General features: G+C 62.9%; 1 protein-coding gene across 1 annotated transcript in view; it reads right to left on the bottom strand.

Moving 5' to 3' along the window:
• Positions 1-13,514, bottom strand: part of MUC5B (mucin 5B, oligomeric mucus/gel-forming) — a 38,000-nt gene extending 24,486 nt beyond the window's left edge. Inside the window, 22 exon segments of the mRNA XM_081536577.1 lie at positions 322-561; positions 956-1,135; positions 1,929-2,042; positions 2,120-2,258; positions 2,579-2,730; positions 2,850-2,950; positions 3,061-3,113; positions 3,555-3,810; positions 4,021-4,147; positions 5,120-5,214; positions 5,548-5,712; positions 6,012-6,149; positions 6,474-6,543; positions 6,649-6,759; positions 7,014-7,088; positions 8,828-8,937; positions 9,139-9,229; positions 9,324-9,438; positions 9,542-9,803; positions 10,105-10,155; positions 10,563-10,616; positions 13,445-13,514. Coding sequence (XP_081392703.1) covers positions 322-561; positions 956-1,135; positions 1,929-2,042; positions 2,120-2,258; positions 2,579-2,730; positions 2,850-2,950; positions 3,061-3,113; positions 3,555-3,810; positions 4,021-4,147; positions 5,120-5,214; positions 5,548-5,712; positions 6,012-6,149; positions 6,474-6,543; positions 6,649-6,759; positions 7,014-7,088; positions 8,828-8,937; positions 9,139-9,229; positions 9,324-9,438; positions 9,542-9,803; positions 10,105-10,155; positions 10,563-10,616; positions 13,445-13,514 — 2,769 coding nt within the window.
• Between the last annotated feature and the right edge of the window lie 7,552 nt (positions 13,515-21,066).

Genomic DNA, 21,066 nt, shown 5'->3' with positions numbered 1-21,066 from the left:
GGCCTGAGGCCATCACGATCCTCTGCTCCCAAGGGGCCAGGCCGGGCTGGAGGCACCCTGAGGTCTCTGTCCGTGCGGGGGGCTGGCAGCTCAGGGAATGTGCGGGAGGACAGGAGGTGACCCTCAGGGCCCGGGTAGCCTGCAGCCCCATTTCCAGGGGGTGAGGCTGAGTGTGGTCGGGGAACGCAGGGCAGGACTGGGGATGCCAGCACCTGCCCGGGGGAAGGGCCAGACAGCGCGCCCTGTGCAATGGTCGGGGTCGAGGCCATCCTCAGAGGGCCAGCTTGGGCCAGACGCAGGTCTCACCCCCACCCTGCCCACCTGAGAACGGCAGGCGCTGAAGGTGGCGCTGTTGATGATGCTGCACTGCTTCTGGGCCCAGGACTTGCGGTAGGGGTTGGCCGTGCAGGGGTCCCTGGGGGCCAGGGCGTCCGGACACGACGGGGAGAACTTCCAGCTGTTGCCAAACTCCAGCACGTCACCCACCACGGACTGGCTTCGCGTGGTGAAGTCGTTGAGGGCGTTGTCATCAAAGTTCCCGCACAGCCCGCAGACCCTCCCCTGCAGGGATAGCACAGGGCACATGGAGCGGCCCCAGGGGGAGATGCAGAGCCTGGCCTGGAGGCACAGCTGCAGGGCACCCCACTCCATCAGGCAGCACCCAGCAAGCTCTCAGGAAGGCGGGGTGCACAAGAAGTCCTGCAGGGGGCAGGATGCCAGGTGGGCAGGTGCCTGCTCCCCCATAGAGCCTTAGCCCAGTGGGCATGCAGCGGCTGAGCGCAGGGACCAGGGAGCCAAGAGCACCTTCCCCCCAGGACTGACCCTTGGGAACTGGGCGTGTGCCTGGCCTTCCCCAGCCCCCAGCAGTCCGTCAGCTGCCAGACCGTACTGCTGGGCTTAGAAGGGAGAGCTCTGTCCCCCCCCCCCGGGGGTCCCTGCAGCCTGCCGCCCCCACCTTGTATTCATGATGCAGCCGGATGATCACGCTGGTCTTTCGGTCCCAGGACACGACCAAGCCGCTGTGGGTCTCCACGGTCAGGTAGACGCCCATGTACCGGACCCTGTAGGGCAGGTCTCCGCCCGGCCCCCTCTGCACCACCTTGTGGATGCCCTCGTGAAGGATCAGCTCGTAACTCTGCAGTGGGGCAGGGGGAGGTGGTGCCTGCAGGGAGCTGAGGGGCCGGCTCTGGGCTAGAGCCCCCTCCCCAGCGCGGCCCAGGCGGGCACCAGGGTGCTTGGGAGCATGAGGCACGGGGCTGGCATTAGGAGTGAGCCGGCCTCCTGACTATCCTCGAGCTTGAGGTGAGAGGCTGGGGGGCAGCAGAGGCCGAGGGGGAGCTTGGGGGCCGTCGGCGGGGGGGGAGCACCAGGCATGGGGTGGCAGGAGAACGCGCTGCCCCCTCTCGGCCCCCTCAGCCCCCTGCCTCCTCACACCCCTCCCCACCTCGGAGCAGGTGGGAACCGCCCCCAGCCAGCAGCTCCGCTCTCTGTGCTGCGGACCCCAACCTCCCTCTGCTAGAAGGGGTCATCCCCAGGTGTGGTGGGCTGAATGCAGGCCGCCCCAGAATCCACAAGTGTGCCCTGGTTTGGGCAAAGGGTCTTAGATGTGATTAAGTGAAGGGTCTGGAGGTGAGACCACACTGGGTTTAGGGAAGGCCCGGACCCAGGGACAGGGCTGGGGAAGGACACAGAGAGGGGGCTGCGTGAGGACGGGGCAGAGACTGGGGGGACGCGGCCACAAGCCAGGAGCCCCAGAAGCTGGAGGAGGCAGGAAGGACCCTCCCCTGGAGCCTCTGGAGGGAGGCCCAGAACCAGGACAGAATGACTCTCGGGTTTCAGGACGCTGGGCTGTGGTCTGGAAGCCCGAGGTCCCCGCGGGGGCTCCGACAGGACTGCAGAGGGAGGGGGTGGCTCCCAGGCACCCTCACCCCCAGGAAGATCTTGATGGCCTTGGAGCAGGTGACGCCCGTGGTCCCGCAGGGCACGTTCTCGGTGACGATGCGGAAGGTCCCATTGGCGGCGTCGCTGCCTGCACAGTAGTCCTGGGGTGGGGAAGAGACGGTCGTGGTCATGCCCCCAGCGCCGGAGTCATGGCCGTGGGCGGGGAGGGGCCACGTACCTGGGCCAGCGTGTACTCGCAGCTCCCGTCGAAGCCGTAGCGCTCGCCGTCAAAGGTGAGGAAGTGGCCATCCCCGTAGGCCACACAGGTGCCCAGGCAGGGCCGGTCGCTGCACTCCCACCTGCGGCCCCTGCAGGTGCTGTGGGCGAGGGGAGGCGGTGCCGTGACAAGGACGTGGATCCAGCCCCTCTTCCGTAAAGTGGGCTCCAGGGGTTCACACAGCAGGGAGCACAGGGCACGGGGTCCCCACACCCTGGGTTGTGCTCTTGTCTCCTGCCCCCCCAACCCTCAGTGCCCGGGGTTCAGGCCGGCAGTCATGGGGGTGGCTTTAACTGGCCCTGCCATCTGCTGGGCAGAGGAGGCCAGGCCTGGGCACTTTCCAGGGGATGAGCAGACCCCCAGGGCCAGCTCTCCCCGTGGTGTGGGCCCACACCGCCCCTCCGTGGCCCCTCCACACACCAGGTGTTACAGTCGACCTTGATGACCTCCCCAGGCTTGTAGGCGGCCTCGTTGTGCAGGCAAGGGCAGTCCTCCTTGGCCACGCAGCCTCCACTCCCGTCGGACAACAGCCCTTCGGGGCAGACGCAGCCCGACACGCAGTGAGAGCTGAACTGTGGACAGGCGGGTGCCGTCAGCGGTTCCTCTGGCCACGGCTCAGGGACACCAAGAGGCGGGGGCGCTGCCCACCGGGGCCCCGGACAGCACAGCCATGCCCTTCCGGCCAACTCACACAGTCCACATCCAGGGTGTGGCAGCTTCGCACGCACTCAGCCCCCGGCGCGTCCGCGGAGGCGTTGCTGCAGTTCAGGAACACCATGGGGGCCACACACCCTGCAGAGACGGCCACGCTGGGAGGGCCTCCCGACCAGCCACGGCCCTCCCTTCAGTCATGGGGCAGGGGACATGGGGCCCTGAGGACAGAGGTCCAGGGGAGGCCGTACCTGTGCTCTGCTCCATGGACCCCAGGCAGCTCAGCCTCCCGCTCACACACGAGCTATGAGAGACGAGGGCGGGAGCAGTCTGGGCTGCTGCCCCACTGACCCCACCCAGACCCCGGCCGGCCCCGGGCCTTGTCACGAGGGGAGGGGCGGGCACCTTTTGCAGGGCTGTGATGAGGACCCCAACCCCCCACCCAAAGGCACTGAGTGAATGAGCGGAGGTGCCAGGAAGGCCCCTAGACTCGGACGAGGGTAGAGCTGGGCTGCGGGAGGGAAGAGGGGAAGGCCGGGGCGGGGGTGCACCCAGGCCGGCCCTCCAGGGCACACACAGTGCCCTCTGTGGGCTCCAGACCTGCAGAACACCTCCCCGGGCCGGAGGAGGGGTCCCTCTCAGAAGGGCTGAGGGGCGGGCAGGGTGAGGGCCCCTCCACAGGGAGCCCCCTGTGTTTCTGGGTGAAGCAGGTGGGGCAGGGCGGCAGTGGGGAGAGGCCCCTCACCACACCACGCCGTTGTCTTGAACGACCTCCCCAGGAGCCACCACCGTGCCACGCAAGTAGCAGGGACAGGCCTCGGCAGGGACGCAGTCGCCCGCGTCGTCCAGGAAGGCACCCGGGGGGCAGACGCAGCCGTCCACGGGCACGAAGGCCACGTCGCAGGAGGCGTCGGGCTGGCTCAGGGAGCGGCAGGTGGGCTGGCAGCTCTCCACCACATGGGCGTAGCTCTGGGTTTTTGGGCAGCTGCTCGTGTACTTGGCTGGGGGTGGGCGGGCGACACGCAGGTCAGAGGCCGGGTGGCCTGTCCCTGCTCACCTTGGTCACGTCCAAACTGGGGCTGGAGTGGCCCAAGGCTCAGCTTCCCCTCTGGGTGGGGGGAGGAGGCCCAAGCTCTCGCTGAGGACACGCGGCGGGGGGTCCCCAGTCACCGCCCCCCCCATGCCCATCAAGCCGGCTGGCAGACACTCACTGCACACGCCGTCCCGCCAGCCGCTGAGCAGCACGCCCCGGGCGGCGCAGGCCCAGACGTAGGAGGACAGGGCCGCACACATGCAGTCCTCGCTCTTCTCACAGTTGCACGTGTCGAACATGCAGTTCTGGGGGGCGCACCGGGACGTCAGGGACCCCAGCTCACCAGAGACCCTTCTCTCCCTGTCCATCCTTTCTGGGACCTCCGTCTGGGCCGGAGACACAGGGCAGCTCCGAGCTGGGCATAAGGCCACGGAGCTCGGGGGCAGTGGATGCGCTGCCCTGAGGAACAGGAAAGGCCAGGCTGCACAGGGACAGGGTTGAGGGAGGGGCCTGCGTGGGGCCAGGACAGTGTCCGGCTGGGATTCTGGATCCGTCAGGTTGAGCTGCCTATGAGGGGCGTGGGTGGGTGTCGGAGACTGAAGGCAAAAGCTGGAGGTAGGGCGGGGGGAGGGTGCTGGCAGGGCCGCAGCACCCCCAGAGCGGGCCTGGGCCTTGCAGCCGTGGACACACACGCCCAGGGGCCAGAGCTGTGTGCATGTGAGGGTTTAGGCTTCCAAAAAGGTGGCCTGTGAGCCAGCTGTCCTGGGTGGGGTTGTGTCCCCGAGAAGAATGTGTCCACGTCAGGCCCCCAGGCCTGTGAACGTGGCCCTGTTGGAAACGGGCTCCTTGCAGGTGTGCGGAAGTTCAGATGAGGTCATTAGGGTGGGTCTGAACCAACACGCCTGGTGTCCCCAGAAGGACAGCTTCGGGCGCAGACACACAGGTCTGGGTCCTCTTGGGGATGAGCAGAGGGTGGTGCCACCTCACGGCCCCCAGAGGTTGGAGAGGCAGGAAGGCCCTGGGGTCCTGCCAGCTCCGTGATCCAGAACTGGGGTGCGGGGTAGAGGCCTCCAGGTGTCACCGCCCCCCCTGCACCCAGTCTGCCGTCCTTTGTCATGGCCACCCCCGGCAACAACACACCAGCTGTGTCTGTGTCCCTTGAGTGGGCCTGACCCGTGGCTACGGAGGTGTGGACCGTGCTGAGGGTCGGAGCTGAAGCGGGGCAGCTCCTGCTCCTGGCACCCCGCCCCACGCTGGGTGCTGGCCGGGGGTCTCACCGAGTGGAAGGGCCCAGGGCTGACGACGGAGTGGCAGGGCGAGAAGGGCCCAGCAGGGCTGGTCAGCAGGGAGCACCAGTGCCGGGCGTAGTTCTCTGGGGGGGCACGCGGTGGACGGTCATGGGCGCGGCTCAGCGCTCACCGGCCTTCCTCCCACAACGCCTCCCTGCGCCTGACCACCCGCCCAGCCCCGCTCGGCGCCCCCAGGCTCTGTGGCCAGTGACGCCCCCGGGGACACTGAACTGGGATTACGGGCTCACTGGCTACGCTAAGTGGGCACTGCTTACAGGGCAGCAGGCACCTTCCCGGGGATGGGCCCCCAGCCTGTCGCGGACCCTGCATCCCCCTGCCTGGTCACCCCCAGCCCCAGCCTCACAGCTTCCAGACCCAGACCCGGGGTAAGTCAAGGGCCCCTGGGCTGGGGGTACCGTTCTCCACGCTGAGGGAGCAGGGGTCCTCGAAGCTGTTCTTGACGTTGGGGCAGGCAGCCTGGGTCTTCCAGGTGTTGGCAAAGGCGGCGGCCGTGCCCTCAACCACGCCGCCAACGGTCCGGAAGTCGTCAGCCTGGTTCTGGTTGAAGTTCCCACACAGGCCTGGGGGCGGGGGTGGGGGTGTGGGCATCAGGGGGCCGCCCAGTGTGGTCCAGGCTCCCCACACCTGCAGGGACCACCGCAAGGTGCCCCCACCCAACCAGAGTCCTGGGAGATAGGTTCCAGAACTATCTGCAGATGATCTCTGGTGGAGGGGGGAGGTCAGCCCCCATGCGAAGTCCGCCGTGAGGGCCGCGTGCCCTGTGCTCCACCCTCCCAGCCACCGTCCCGGGAACAGCTGCCTCCCAGGCCACGTCCCCGCCCTGACTGCCCATCCGCTTCCGGCCCCCCCACAGCCTCACCGCACATCTGGCCGCGGTAGGCGGGGTCCAGCCGGAGGAACACCTGCATGAGGGGTACCAGCTGCACCTGGAGCTGCAGCCAGGGGCCCATCTGCACCAGGACGAAGAAGGACGACGGCCTGAAGACCGTGACGTCGGCTGCAGGGGTAGGGGGCGGTCAGAGGCCGGCAGTGCCGATCAGCCTGAGTCTCGGGTCCCAGGACCACCTGGCAGGAGCCCTGGCCACCCCTCCAGGGCCCAGGAGCCGGGCAGGAGCTCACGCGTGCATGTGACCGTGACCGCTGAGCCTCCCGCGGGGCCGGGCACCGAGAGTGCGCCACGCGGGTCCCCACAGAGCCTCCGTGAGGCCCCTGACAGCCCCCCGTGCAGGGGAGAACCGCGGACCTGGGAGGGGCCGGGCTGGCTCTGTGCCGCCACCTGGAGGCCCCGCCCGGCCTCACAGGGCTCCCCGGGGCCACGTACCCACGGACACGGGCAGCTGGGTGTAGATGGAGTTCACGAACACCCCGCCGTTGGCCTGGATCTGGACGGTCTGGCGAGAGGAGGCGGGGCTGCGGTCAGCGAGGGGAGGAGCCAGCCTGGCGCCCCCGGGGGACTGCCTGCGCCAACCCCTCCCAGCCCCCAGCCGGGGCCTCACCGCGTCCCCTCCGTTCAAGCTCAGCGTCACGGCTTTGAGGCAGTTCTCGTTGTCCGTCAGGCCGCACTTCCGCAGCTCGGCCAGCACCGCGAGTGCACTGTCCGCACATACCTGACGGCGCAGGACACCCCATGTGCTGGGTGGTCAGCCCTCATCGGGCAGGGAGCCCCAAGCCCAAGAGGTCCCTGCGGGGGTGGGGAACTCGCACGCGGTCACCTCGGGACCGCTTGTTTCCGGGCCCCACGAGTGTGAGCTTCTTCTGGGAATGGAACCCCGGGGGTTTCACCGCTCTGATGGCCATCGGGGGACCCTCCCTGGGGCAGTGAGGGGCCGAGGGCCCCGGGAGGCCCGCAGGCGGGGCTCACCTTGGTGAGGACGTAACTGCAGTCCCCGTGTACGTCGTAGAGTTTCTCGTCGTAGGTGGAGATGTGGGACCCGCCCTGGACGGAGCAGGTGCCCGGGCACGGGAGGTCCTGGCACTGCCACAGTCCCCCGGAGCAGGTGCTGGGGGGAGGGGGAGCAGAGGGGGTGTGGGGAGGGGCAGAGAGCCCCAATCCGGTGGGGCGGGGCCGGGGGCAGGGGCGGGGAATGGGCGGGGCAGGGGCGGGGCCAGGGGCGGGGGCGGGACCTACCAGGAGCTGCAGCTGGTGTTGAAGGTGGCCCCGGGGGCGTAGGTGCGGCCACCGTGGGTGCAGGGGCACTGCCGCAGGGGCAGGCAGCCGGTGTGGGTGACGTCGTCCAGCACCGTGTCTGGGGGGCGGCAGGGGTGGGGCACGAGCGCTCAGCGGGGGCTGGGGGCAGGTGTGGGAGACACAGGTGGGAGGCAGACACGGGGAGGGGGCAGAGGCCCGGTCGGGGGGCATCCCCGAGGGCCCGGAGCACCTGCCTGGGGGGCAGAAGCAGCCGTCCACGCAGTGGTCCTCGCACAACTGGGAGCGCTCGGGGTTGGAGCAGGTGTCCACGCAGGGTGAGCCGCACTCCTGGTGCTGAGTGTTCAGGGGGCACGTCTGGGCTGCGGGGGGAGGCAGCGCTTGTCCCAGGAAGCCACCCCTGCCCCCGCCCGCCATGTGCCACCAAGGGTCCGGGAAACGAGGGCCTCTTGCCCCGTCTAGCTGTCTTCTGGGTGAGGCGGGAGGGGAGGGCAGTGTGGGACCCGTGCCCCTGGGGACAGCCTCCAGCCCCCACCTGGGTTCAGGGGGAGCCCTGGTCAATGTACCAGGCCCTCCCTCTGGGCCCCCGGATGCCCAGGCCTTGCACCACCCCCGGCTCTCCTGCCATCCTCTCGCTGTGGGCCCCCAAGGGGCCCCTCCTGCCCGAGGTCCCCTCCCCGCCACCCTCCCCGGCGCACTCACGGCAGAGGTCGGGGCCCCTCCAGTTCTGTGGCTGGCCCCCCGCGTGGGCACACTGGCGGGAGTATTCGGCGAAGGTGGCGCAGGGGCAGGTGGGGCAGCGGCACAGGTCCTGGGTGCAGGCGGCCACATACACCTCGGCGTCCACCAGCCCGTGGCACGGAGCGAAGGCGGGGCCCAGCAGGGTGCGGCGGCAGATGCCCTCCTGGGAGACAGGACGGAGGCTGTGTCCTCCCCATGGGCTTGTGTGGGGACCCCAGCCCTGCAGCCTCTCCCAGGCCAGGGAGCCCCCCTCCCCCGAGGCCCCTTCCAGTCAGCCAGCCCCCCTGTCATCCCCCCGTCCATCCTCTCATCCGTCCCTCCACCTGCCTCTCCTTCTACCGCTCTGTCTGTCTGTCCATCCAGGCCTCCATCCAGTCGGCCAGCTGTCCACCTACCCCCTCATCCTTCTCCACCCCTGACAACTTGCCATGCTCGGTGAGGAGTCGGCTTGGTGACTCCCGACCCTGGGCCACAGGACACATCTGCCCGGGAGGGGTGCAGACCCCACCCTGCAGAGAAGGGGCGGCAGGGGTGCCCGCCCCCTCGGCAGCCCCAGCGGGGTCAGCGCCGACCCGTTGTTGACCACCCTCCTTCTTCAGCCCCCACCCCTGACCGGTTCCAGGTCCTCATTTACGGCTGCTGGGTTCTGCTGCTTTCGGGGATCCTGGAGCCTCTAGGCCACTTTCGGAGGTGAGATCCACCCGGCTCATCGGAAGGGCTTCTGCTTGGCTCCCCGAGTGCCCCTCTTGGTGGGTCTGTGTCTGGGGGTGCCACGGGCAGGTGCTCACCTCGTCTGTGCAGTTGTCAGCAGCGGAGGAGGGCAGGGGGTCCTGGCACTGCTCCGTGGGCCCATCCAGCTTCTGCAGGTTCCCAAACTGTAGTGGGCTCAGCCTGGTGTCTGCAGAGAGCAGTGGGGCTCTGGGGGCAGAGCTCCCGCCCATGCTCAGGACCCCTTGAAACCTCCCTCTGGGGCATCACTAGAACTGTCGACACCCCTGACTTGCCCGGCACCCCGGTGAGGCCCACTCCTGTACCCCCAGCTTCCCGGGGACCATGCTGGGGTCGGCCACTCGCTGCGCCTGGACCCCGGGGCACTCACTGTGGGCGTAGAACTCGCTGACGGCCCGGAGCCCATTGAAGTCGCCGCACAGGCCGCAGGTCTGGTTGGCGTACTTGGGGTCCAGCTCCAGCTGGGGGCAGGGGAGGGGCAGCTCCAGTCTCCACCGGCCCCACCCACCCAGCCTCTGGGGGCCCCCCTGGTGGGAGGGTGTGGGGCACCCTCACCAGGGCACTGTCCTCTCCGTTCCACATGAAGGTCAGCATCAGCCGGACGTTGATCTTGACGTAGGCGCTGCTCCGCTCCACCAGGAGGCCGGCACGGCTGTAGGGCAGCTCCTCCCTGGGCGAGAGTCCGGTGCTCCCACATGTCCAGCCCCCTCTCTGCCAGCTCCGACCCCCGCCCACCTTGGAGCTGGGGCCCCTCCGTGCCTGGCGGCACTCACCGCCACCCGTTGATGAGGACCGAGCCATTGGAGACCTCCAGCACAAGCCCCTGCGATCTGAGGACAACGTGGGTGATGGTGGGCCTGGAGCCCAGCAGGCCACGGCGGAGCTGCAGGTTGAAGTCCTCGTAGGCGGAGCCGCAGTGCGCGGAGAAGACGTAGTTGCACAGCCCGGGGAAGCGGAAGACGTCGCCGTCGAAGGTCTTGTAGTGGAAGTCACCCCACGTGCTACACACCCGCCCGCCGTGCGCGGCGTTCAGGGCTGTGGGGAGCACGCAGTGGTGAGGGGCGGCCTTCCCTGGGGCCAGGCCCCCGTGTGGGGTGGGGACCCACCGCCCCCTTCCTCGCTCCCCTCTGCCCATGATTCTCACCCCTGCCCAGCCCTGAGGGCCTCGCCCCAGCACCCAGGCTGGCCCCCAGGAGAACCATCCTCAGGGCAGGCTCCCAAGGCCATCTAGCTGCTCAGCTGCCCACATGGTCCCGGCTTTATCCCCAGGTCTGTGACCACCCCAGAGGCTGGCAAACGCCCCCACCCCTGTGGGACACGGGCGGCATCCACTTACGGCTCATGGTGGGGAAGACAGTGACGGGCGGGATGAAGGTCAGGTGCCGGGCTGTGGAGAGAGCCAGGTCATACCCGGACCGCGGCCAGGCAGGGACCAGCCACCACGCCCCCTCCCAGGGCTCCTCACTGGCCACCCTGGGGCCGCAGGCCAGCCTCACCCAGCCCAGGGAGCCCAGGACGAACCCTGTCCCTCTAGGACACGTGCCCACGACACGCTCCTGCCCAGGTCTGTGTGTGTGTGTGTGAGCATGTGAGAGCGGGTGGGCAAATGTACGCACACGCATGTGTGTGAGCGTGTCTGAGCCTCTCTGCTCAATGTCTGTTTCCCCAGGCCCCTCGCTGCCCCCTCCTGTGGGCAGACGGGTCCAGGAGGGTCTCTGTGCACGAAGCCAATGTGGAAAAGGGACCCCCTGCCGGCTCCGCGCCGGGCCCTCCCTGCCATGCCCACCCTCTGACCAGTCATCTCAGGCTGCTGACTCGTCCAGCTCTGCCGCACACCGTCCTGGGTCTCTGCAGGGAAGGGGAGCGGGAGTCTGTGAGAAGCTGGCTGTCAGGACCCTGCCCTGTGGCGGCAGAGTCTCCGAGCAGCTGGCAGCCACGGGAACCGCGCCCTGTGCCTGGAGCTGACCACCCCCCCCCCCATCTGCACAGCATGCACCTCACACTGGCTGGGGTAGAAGGAATCAGGAAAGGGTGCTGGCTCGCTGACCCCAGGCCACTCCAGGGAGAGCGTCTGGCCCCCCACACCCCTTGGAGAAGGACAAAGCCTGGCTCTGTGGGGAGGACAGAGGTTGGAGAGGCTCCCGGGCGTGACTCAGCAGAATCCCGAGACCACAGCCAGCTCCGCCTCTGAGCCCCCAGCCCTGAGCAGGTGGGAGGCCTGGGGGCCCAAGGCCACCTTGTGTCCCCCACCACCGGGGGCGCCTCTCCCGGGTCCAGGTGCCCCCGCCACCTCGGGGGGCAAGACTGAGCCCCCTCCAGGCCCCTCTCTGGGAGGCTTGGCCCAGGGCACCCGCACACACGGCCCCAGAATTCCTTCCTCACGTCGGTAGGGTTCTCCCCCCTCAGCCCAGCCTGCGCCGCGTGGGGAGATGGAGGTGCGGCCCGGAGGTCCCTGCGTCCCTGGAGGGGTGCTGTCCCGCAAGGGGCGCCGGGCCGGCTCCGCAGCCGCCGCACCAGGCTCGGCTCCCCATGTGACCTTCCTGCCGGCACGCTGACCCGGAGGCCATGGGCACTGGCTGGGCGTTTCTCTCTCCTCCTCAGAGCCCCGTTGACCACACTTCTCCCTGCCCACCAGCCCCGACCCCAGGCCTGCAGCCTCTCCTGCGTGTGCCCATTTTTTTACCCACCCCCTGGTCAAGAAACCAGGGGTTCACATGGACAGGCTCACACGGCACCCCCTTCCTGGCTGGTCCAGAGCTCGGCCAGGGAGATGCCCACCGCCAACCACCCCATCTGCTGCCATCCGGGCACACATCCCCTGACGGGAAGCCCCTCCACTCAGGGCCACCCCCCCACCCCACGGGGGCTCAGCCCAGGGGACACTGATGCGAGGCGATGGATACTCGGGATGCAGGTTGGACGTTTCTCTCAGCCTCCTGTCTGCACTCGGAGATGGATTAACAACAGGAACAGGCTTTGTGCCCCGAGGACACTGCAACAGTTGTTGCAGGGACAGAGGGGCCGAGCCGGTCTGAGTGAAAGATCAGGGGTCGCATGTCTTCCACCCTGGGGCAAGGGAGATACTTGTAGAAAGGCTCCTTTAGGGCGAAAGAAGAGGGGCACCCCCCACCAGGGGTGATGCCACGCTCTCCCTAGGCCTCGGCTCCAATCTGTCTTGGAGGAAAGTTGTGCACACGTGTTGGGGAGGGTCCTGGGGCAGTTAAGGGTGTGGAGAAAGAAATCAGATAATTGGCCAAAGGTAAACAAAGGCCTGGAAGAACTGCCCTCGGTAACTGACTTAGCTGCCTCTTTCCCTGGTGGCTCAGATGGTAAAGAACCTGCCTGTAATGCAGGAGACCCAGGTTTGATCCCTGGGTCGGGAAGATCCCCTGGAGAAGGGAGTGGCAACCACTCCGGCATTCTCGCCTGGAGAATCCCCTGGACAGAGGGGAGCCTGGTGGGCTACAGTCCATGGGGTCACAAAGAGTCGGGCACGTGACTGACACGCACGCCTCATCGTGGGGACACCCACACCCTTTCTGGGGAGGGGGTATATGGAGCCTCTGCTTGGTCTCTGTCTTGGCTGAACAACCCATTTCCCTGTGTCTCTAATAATAAACTCTGTACCTTCATTTATAGTTTTTGCCTCCTTGAGAAATGCATTTTTCACTGGAGGCAAGGGCCGAGGGGATTTTGCGTACAGCCTCGAGGGCCCGGTGAACATGTGGCCAGATTCCTGTTTCTCATCCAGGCTGCCCTGATCCAGGTACTGGGCAGAGAACTAAGATCTCGCTCTGGCCTCTCCCACATCACAGCCGCCACGGTGAGCGTCTCCTTCTGGCAGGAAGGAGCCCCATTCGAGGGACTTGTCATCAACACGAGAAGGGGAGTGGACTCACCGCAGGCCCGCTGCCTCGGGGCTGAGCAGGGCCACAGCTGGCCAGACAGGCCGGCTGGGCACCTGAACCGCACAGCCAATGCCGGGCGGCATCTGGTACCCTCACCAGGAATTGCCATGGTTCAGCCCCCACCCCAGGCCTGCCCACCCTCCAAGAAAGGCAGCCTGGGGCAGAGGCTCTACAAGGCTATCTCCCCACCTCTTCACCACCTCCTTTTCATCGGTGGAGAGGGCCTCAGGCGGTGCCCACCTGCCCAGACCCCAGAGCGTGGGGCAAGGTGCTGCGGAGGGGCTGCAGGAGCGGATCGTGGGGCCCGGGCCCCAGGCCAGCCCTGCTGATGTCGCCGCTGCCCCCGGCGGCACCCCTCGTGTGGACAGTGAGCATCAGGGCTCTTGGTGCTTCCCCGGCTCTGGGGCCGGACAGGCGGCAGCAGGCGAGGAGGGCGAGAAAGGCCACAGCCGTCAGATGGGGCTGCCTAGAGGCTACTGCCTGGGCCAGCCCCAGGGCAGAGTGGGAAACGCAGCCCCCCATGGGCACCTGTGCTGACTCTGCCCGCTCGGCTCCATGGTGGTGGTGGGGGGCCTCGCGGGGACCAGAGAGACCCCCAGCCCGGGCCCCTCACCCAGTGCCAGCCCCTCCCATCCCCGAAGCCAAGACCCTCGGTTTCCCCTGAGGTCCTAACTTCTCCCAGCTCAGGCTGCCCAGGAGTCCAGGACACACAGGGCCCTGCAGAGGCCACCCCTGCTGTGCAGGGAGAGTGAGGGGCTGCATCCTTACCTGCCGTGCCCGCCGAAAGCAGGGCCACGAGGGCCCACAGCAGCGCCGGGCACCCGCTCGGGGCACCCATCCTGGGGCTGGCGCGGCGGCGGGCGGGCGGCCAGAGGGAGTGGGGCACGATGCTCACTCCCCTGGGGGCCCTGGGGCTTATGTAGCAGGAGGCCTTGGCCCCGAGCCCGGCTCCCGGGCCACGCAGGGCACTGTCCTCCCCCACGACAGCCGCGTGTGTTTGCTCTTGGGGAGGGCCGTGGCACTCAGGAGCTCGGAGGAGGAAGGGTTTGTGGTTCTGGGCCGCAGAGACGCAGGATGCCCCCTCTTTCCCCACCCCCCCCCCCAGCAGCATCTGAGAGTCAAAAGGGAGGGGCGGGGGCGGGGCTGGTGAAGCCCTCCCCTGGAGCAGGGTCGCCGTGACCACCCAGGCCCGCTGCTGCCCCGCCTGCTCTCAGTAGGGTGGCGGGCAGGGTGAGGGCAGACCCTGGGCCATGAGCAGTGCCCCGGGGGTCTGGCTGGGGCTGTGAGGTGGCTGTGGAGAGGGGGAGGCCTTGGGAACGCTCCTCCCGAGGGTTGGGGAGGGGGCTGTGAGGCCGCTGCGAGGCCAGGCCCGGGGAGGGGCCGGACGCCTGCTTCCTGCAGGAGTGCGGAGGCCGTGGGGGGGGGGGGTGCCTGCCCCAGGCTCACAGGGGCCCCAGAGGCCCCAGCCGTGCCAGCAGGACCCTTCCAGGTCTCTGGGCTGTTCTCCATCACCAAATTCAAATTCAAGGGGAAACTGGCCTTGGGAGTGAGGTGAGGGTCAAACAGAACACAGACCAGGAGCCCCCAGCCCTGCCTTGGCCAGGTGCCAATCCCTGTGTGCTGGCCAGGGCGTCCATCCTCAGGGTCTTGCAGCCCCCTCCCCACTGGGGCAGGGCACCAAGGGAGCCCAGACCCACCCGGGGTCCCCCAACACCAACAGGCTGAGCAGGGACCGCGGTATACAGGGACATACTCCTGGCCCCCAGCAGGGCTGATGGGGCACACTGGGGCCTGGGGTCTCCAAACCCCAGTCCCGCCCCAGATGAAAACCACGAAGGCCCAGCTCCCCGGGCCGGCATGGCTGGTGATGGTGGGGGGTTCGATGGTGACCCCCGCCCCGGGCAGCGACTCGCCCCGCAGCGCCCTTCTTCCAGCCCCAGCCATGCCCCTCTCCCTGGGTCTCCTCCTGTGGCTCTTCCCGCCGCTGGGCTCCTCACCCCAAACCTGACGTGTCTCAGTGCAGAAGGCCTGGGGGTGCCTGACCTGCCCACTGGCGGGGGGCGTTTTCCAGGTTTGCACGGTGAACACCCAGCACCTGGGACCAACTCCCCTCAGCCACCCTGCCTTTGTCTCCCTGATGAGTCCATAGACGTGGAATTTCTGGGGCAAAGGGAAAACCCACGTTAAAGCTCTGGGCATCTGTAGCCGACGTCACCCCGCCACCCACAGCTTGGCCGAGGGCCCTGCAGTCCCTGCTTCTCCTTTAGGCTCCTGGTGTCTTCGGAGCGTCTCGGGCACCAGCAAGACTTGGGGGGTCCTCCTGCCAACCTGGGCCCTGGGTATCAGCGGGAGCTCAGGCTGCCCTCCTGCCACCCCTCACCCATGCTCACTGTCACCCCTCGGGCTGGGGCTGCGTGGTCTCCAAAGTTCTCTCCCAGGGACCCTGGGTCCCAGCGGCAGAGAGCAGAGCCGGAGGGGCTTCTGGGGGAGGGCTGGGCAGGGGCCCTGCAGGACCTGCCTGGGGATGTGCTGGGGCCCCCGCCACCCCTGTGGCCTCAGGCTGCGGCTGTGCCCGGCCTCCCTGCAAACAGCTGGGGCTCTGCCCTGGCACCTGGTCCCTCGTATGTGTGTGGGGGGGCACACTGCAGACCCCTGGAAGGAAAGAAGGAAGGAAGTGGGAATCTGGCCCCCGGCCTGCACCCCCGTGCCCAGCCTTCTCCCGCCTCCCCGAAGGCCCGACTCTCAGTCTGTGCCCCCCAGCCTGAGCCCAGCTGGGCACCGTCCGAGCTAGCACACCCCTCCGGCCTTCCTGCACGGCCAGAATCCTGCAACCACTTGGGGCGGCCCCTGGCCCCCCACCCCCATGCGTGGGAGCAGCTGAGCGCCTGGGCACTTGAGGGCATTCTCTTCAAGATTCAAGGTTATCCTTGGCACCCCCCACCCCACTCCACCCCGGAAGGAGTGGTCCACGTAGCCGGGGCCCAGCCCATTTGCTCACAGCTGGCACACAGTGGGCACTCGATAAATGCACCGGAAGAGTGAGCCCTCGCTGCCCTGTGCCCCCCCACGCCATCAGCATCCTCGGGCAGGGTCGCCATGGGCGGGCGGGGTCGCGGGATTGAGACATCCCGGATGTAGGCCACAGAGCCCAGCCTGTTTGCTCAGCGAGTTTGCCCCTTCACAGTTGAGAGAGCTGAGAACAGAAGAACAAGGAAGCGGTGTGCAGCACTGCCGGGAAGGGGGCCGGGGCCAGGCCTCCTGGGGCTCGGGGAGGCCGCGGGACGTGCCAGGGACCTGCCCTGCCTGGGGCACGCCCTGCCCCGCGCTCAGCCCGCGGGCCCTCCGGAGGCCCTGATCCCACCTGCAGAGGAGACCCCCACAGACAGAGCCCGGAGCTGGCTGGCCCGGCCAGTTTGCTGGCCTTGTTGGGAGCCCTGGGAAGGGGTCATCACCAAGGCCGGGGCCCTCTCTGCCCAGCCCTCCCTGCCCACCTGCCTCCCACCACAGCAGTGCCAGGTCAGGGCTGCGGGCGCCGGGAAGCATCAAGCCTCAGACGTTTGCTGAGCGCCGGCGGTTTGCTCTGCTCTGCACTGCACTCCTTGGAGGGTCCCGGACGGTGGGGTACAGCCTGGGGACTCAAAGGCCCGGCTGACTCTAGGCCTGTTCAGGGCCTGCCTGGCTGCCTGGGGCTGCAGACTTCTGCTCCCCAGAGCGCCAGGCATCTGCGGAATGGAAACCCACCCTTCTCAGAGCAGACGGGGTTTGGACAGCCCAGGTCCATGCCGGGGGAGGTGGGGGAGGGGCAGATCAGGCCCCCCCTGGGAGACCCGGTCCCCTGAGAAGGGCTGTGCCCACTCCCCTAGCCCTGCCCAGGGCTGCAGGAGACGAGGATGCCCCTCCCCCAGGGGGCTCCTGCCCATCTTCCACTTTTCCTGTCCTCACACAAATCCCTTTCCTCGCCCGATTCCTCTCCCCTCCCACCCTCCTTCCTGCCTTCCTTTCTGCCTTCTAGCAAATTCTAAATGCACCCCGAAGGATACCTCCCAGGGCCCTGGGGATCTGACGCCACCAAGGAAGAGAGAGGTCCCCTTGGAGCTCACAGCACACCGGGCCATGCAGGGGAGCGGCACAGAGCTCTGTGCAGGGTGGGGCAGGGTGCACTGAGCTGAAGGACGTGGAGGAGGCAGCCTTCTGCTTAGGAAGCGGCAGGTGCAAAGGCCCTGTGGCAGGAATGAACGTGGCCCTTGAAGGGTCTGAAGGCGCCTGGTATGGCTGGGGTACCTGCCAGAGGGGACGGGACGGGGTGGGCAAGGTTGGATGAGGGCAGGAGTCAGAGCGTCCTCTGTATTTGGGGTACGAGTTACTGGAGCACTTAAAGCGTGGAAACCACAGGGATCTTGATACTTTTTCCATCTGTCTATGAAACGTTGCTCCTTGTTGTTGCTCAGTCACTAAGTCATGTCCGACTCCTTGCAACCCCTTGCCCTGCAACATGTCAGGGTTCCCAGTCCCTCACGGTCTCCTGGAGTTTACTCAAACTCATACATAACATAAAATTTGCCATTTTAAGAGTACATTAATTGGCATTAAGTGCATTCATGGTGTTGTGTGACCGTCACCACCATCATCTCTGGAACACTTTAATCATCCAAAGAAACTGTACCCGTTAGACAACTCCCCTCGCCCTCCCCCAGGCCCTGGCCTCACCCTGCTTCCTGTCTCTGTGGGTTTGACTCTTCTGGGTCCTGTTGGATTATCTGCCCTGCGCAACGTAAGTTTCATCCACGTGGTAGCTTGTGTCAGAATTTCCCCTTTTAAGGCCGAATAATACTCTATTGTATGAATATACAACATTTTACCCTTTCATCCCTCGGTGGACATTTGGGTTGTTTTCACTTTTTGGCTGTTGTGAATAAGGCAGCTATCAACAGCAGGTGTAAATATAGGAGCCCCTGCCTTCAGTTCCTCTGGGTGTGTACCTAGGAATACTGAATCGTACTGTCTGTGTTTAACCTTCTGAGGGGTCACCAAACACAGAAGCATTTTACATTCCCAGCAACAGTGGACAAAGGTTCCAACTTTTCCACATCCTTGCCACCACTTGCTAGTTCTCCTCTTCGTTATTTTTAGGTATTTGTTTGGCTGTACCAGGTCTTTGTTGCGGTACGCGAGATCTGTTCAGCTGCAGCATGCAAACTCAGTTGCAGCATGCAGGATCTGTTTCCCTGACCAGGAATCAAACCCGGGCCCCCTGCATGGGCAGCATAGAGTCTTAGCCACTGGACCACCAGGGAAGTCCCTATCCCCTCTTTTTTAATAAACAAGATATACTCACTTGCTCAGTCATGTCTGACTCTTTGCAGCCCTGTGGACTGTAGTCCACAAGGCTCCTCTGTCCAGGGAATTCTCCAGGCAAGAATACTGGAGCAGGTTGCCATTTCCTCCTCCAGGGGATCTTCCTGACCCAGGGACTGAAGAGAGTCTCCTGCGTCTCCCGCATGGTCAGGCAGATTTTTTGCCACTAGCACCACCTGGGAACCCTCTTTTTAATAACAACCAGCCCAACTTGTACGAAGGGGCACCTCCCCTTCGCTGCTGAGGTTGAGCATCTCTTCATGTGCTAATTAGCCATTTGGATACCTTCTTTGGAGAAATGTCCATTCAAATCCCCGGCTCAGGTTTGTTTGTTTGTTTTGAGTTGGGTTGTTTCTTTTTCGTTGTTATTGTGTTTTAGGAGTTCTTAACATTCTGACTCTCCAGTGGACCAGGTTTTGTCAGAACTCGGATATGCAAATGATACCACTCTAATGGCAGAATGTGAAGAGGAACTAAAGAGCGTCTTGATGTGGTTGAAAGAGGAGGGTGAAAAAGCTAATTTGAAACTCAGTATTAAAAAATTAAGATCATGGCATCCAGCCCCATCACTTCATGGCAAATAGAAGGGGAAAATGTGGAAGCAAGTGACAGATTTTCTCTTCTTGGATTATAAAATTGCTGCAGATGGGGACTGCAGTCATGAAATTAGAAAACAATTGCTTCTTGGAAGGAAAGTTATGACAAACCTAGACAGTATATTAAGAAGCAAGGACATCACTTTGCCAACAAAGATCTGCATAGTCAAAGCTATGGTCTTTCCACTAGTCATGTGCAGATGTGAGAGCTGGACCATAAAGAAGGCAGAGTGCAGAAGAATTGATGCTTTCAAACTGATGCTGCAGAAGGCTCTTGAAAGGTGCTTGGACAGCAAGGAGATCAGACCAGTCAATCCTAAAGAAAATCAATCCTAAATACTCATTGGAAGGACTGATATTGAAGTTGAAGTTCCAATACTTTGGCCACCTGATGTGAACAGCCATCTCATTGGAAAAGACCCTGATGCTGGGAAAGATTGAAGGCAGAAGAAGAGGGCGACAGAAGATGAGACGGTTGGACGGCATCACTGATTCAAAGAACATGAACTGGGCAAACTCCAGGAGACAGTGTGGGACAGGGAGGCCTGCCTGCTGCAGTCCAGGGCGTCACAGAGAGTCAGACATGACTTAGCAACTGAATAACAATATTCTGAATATTAATCCCTAATCAGATATATGATTTGCAAATATTTTATCCATTTTGTTTGTCTTGTCCTTTGATGCAAAGAGGTCTTAATTTTGATGTCCAATTTATCCATTTTCTTTTGCCACCTGTGCTTTTGGTATCATATCCAAAAATCATTGACAAATAGAACATCACAAGAATTTCCCCCTAATTTTCTTCTAAGAGTTTCATTGGTTTAACTCTTACATTTAAGCCTTTGATCTAATTTTCATATATGGTATCAGATAAGGGTCTGACTTCACTCTTTTGCTTGTGGGTATCAATTTTTTTCCCAGGACAATTTGTTGAAAAGACTGTTCTTTCCCTCACAGAATGGTCTTGGCATACTGACCAAAAACCAGTCGACACCAAGTGACTGTGGGTGCTGGGGCTTATTTCTGCTCTCGCTGCGCTATCCCGTTGGTCTACATGTCTGTCTTTATGGCAGGACCACAGTGTTTTGAGGACTGTAGCTTTGAAATAAGTGTTGAAATCAGGAAGAATTAGTCCTTCAACTTTGTTCTTCTTTTTCAAGAGTATTTTGTCTATTCCCTTGAGATTCCATATGAATTTCTGGATGGATTTTTGTATTTCTGCAAAAGCACCATTGGGATTTTGATAGGGATTATGTAAAATCTGTAGATCTCTTTGGGTAATGTTGTTATCTTATCAGTATTCACTCTTCAAATCCATGGATATGAGATGTTCTACTATTTATGTGTTCTTGAATTTCCTTTAGCAAAGTTTCATAATTTTCATTGTACAAGTCTTTTGCCTCCTTGCTTAACTTAATCCTAAGTATTTTTTTGATGGTATTGTGAATGAAATTACTTTCTTAATTTATTCTTTGGGTTGTTCCTTGCTAGTGTACAGCAGCTTGATGAATTCATTTACTGGCTCTGTTTTAGTCCATTTCAGCTGCTATAAAAGATTACCACAGACTGGGTTGCGTACAAATGACAGAAATTTATTCCTCACAGTGCTGGAGGCTGGAATTCAGCCAGCATGATTGGGTTCTGGTGAAAGTCCTCTTCCTGATTTCAGGCTATCCACTTCTTGCAAAGTCAGCAGAAGCTATGGATCTCTCTGGAACTGCTTTTATAATGCACAGTCCCATTCAGGAGGCCTCCACTCTCGTGACATAAGCACTTGCTAACACTATCACTGTTGAGGGTTAGAATATCAACATATGGAGTTTGGAGGGAAACATTCACATCATAGCAAGCTTGAATAATTTTTGGTGGAATTTTTAGAAATTTATACATATAAGTTCATGTCATTTGTGATCAGGGATAGTTTCTTTATTTTCCAGTGTGGGTGCCTTTTACTTTTTTTTCTTGTCTAATTGCTTTGGCTAGAACCTCTAACACTGCATTGAATAGAAGTGGTGAATGTATGTATCATTGTCTTGTTAATGATTTTAAAGGAAAAGATTTTATCTTTCAGCATTGCGTGTGAGGTTAGCTGTGAGGTTTTTGTATATGGGCTTTGTTACACTGAGTTTCCTTCTATTCTTAGTTTGTTGAGTGTTTTTTTTTAATCATGAAAAGGTATTGAATTTCGGCAAATTCTTTCTCTGCACTGAGATGTGGGGTTTTCCTCTTTTCGTTCTATTAAGGTGGTGATTGGTTGACTTTGTATGTTGGACGTCTTGCATTCCAGTAATAAAGGTGGTGATTGGTTGACTTTGTATGTTGGACGTCTTGCATTCCAGTCATAAAACTCACTTGGTCATGTTGTAGAAACCTTTTAATATACTTCTGAATTTTTTGTTAGTATTTTGTTGAAGATTTTTGCACAGCCACTCATAAGAG

This window comes from Giraffa tippelskirchi, chromosome 10 (genome assembly GCF_054371585.1).
Source record: "Giraffa tippelskirchi isolate mGirTip1 chromosome 10, T2T-mGirTip1v1.2.pri, whole genome shotgun sequence".
Taxonomy (NCBI): domain Eukaryota; kingdom Metazoa; phylum Chordata; class Mammalia; order Artiodactyla; family Giraffidae; genus Giraffa; species Giraffa tippelskirchi.
The sequence above is the reverse complement of the archived record's forward strand: the minus strand, read 5'-3'. Positions and strand labels throughout refer to the sequence as shown.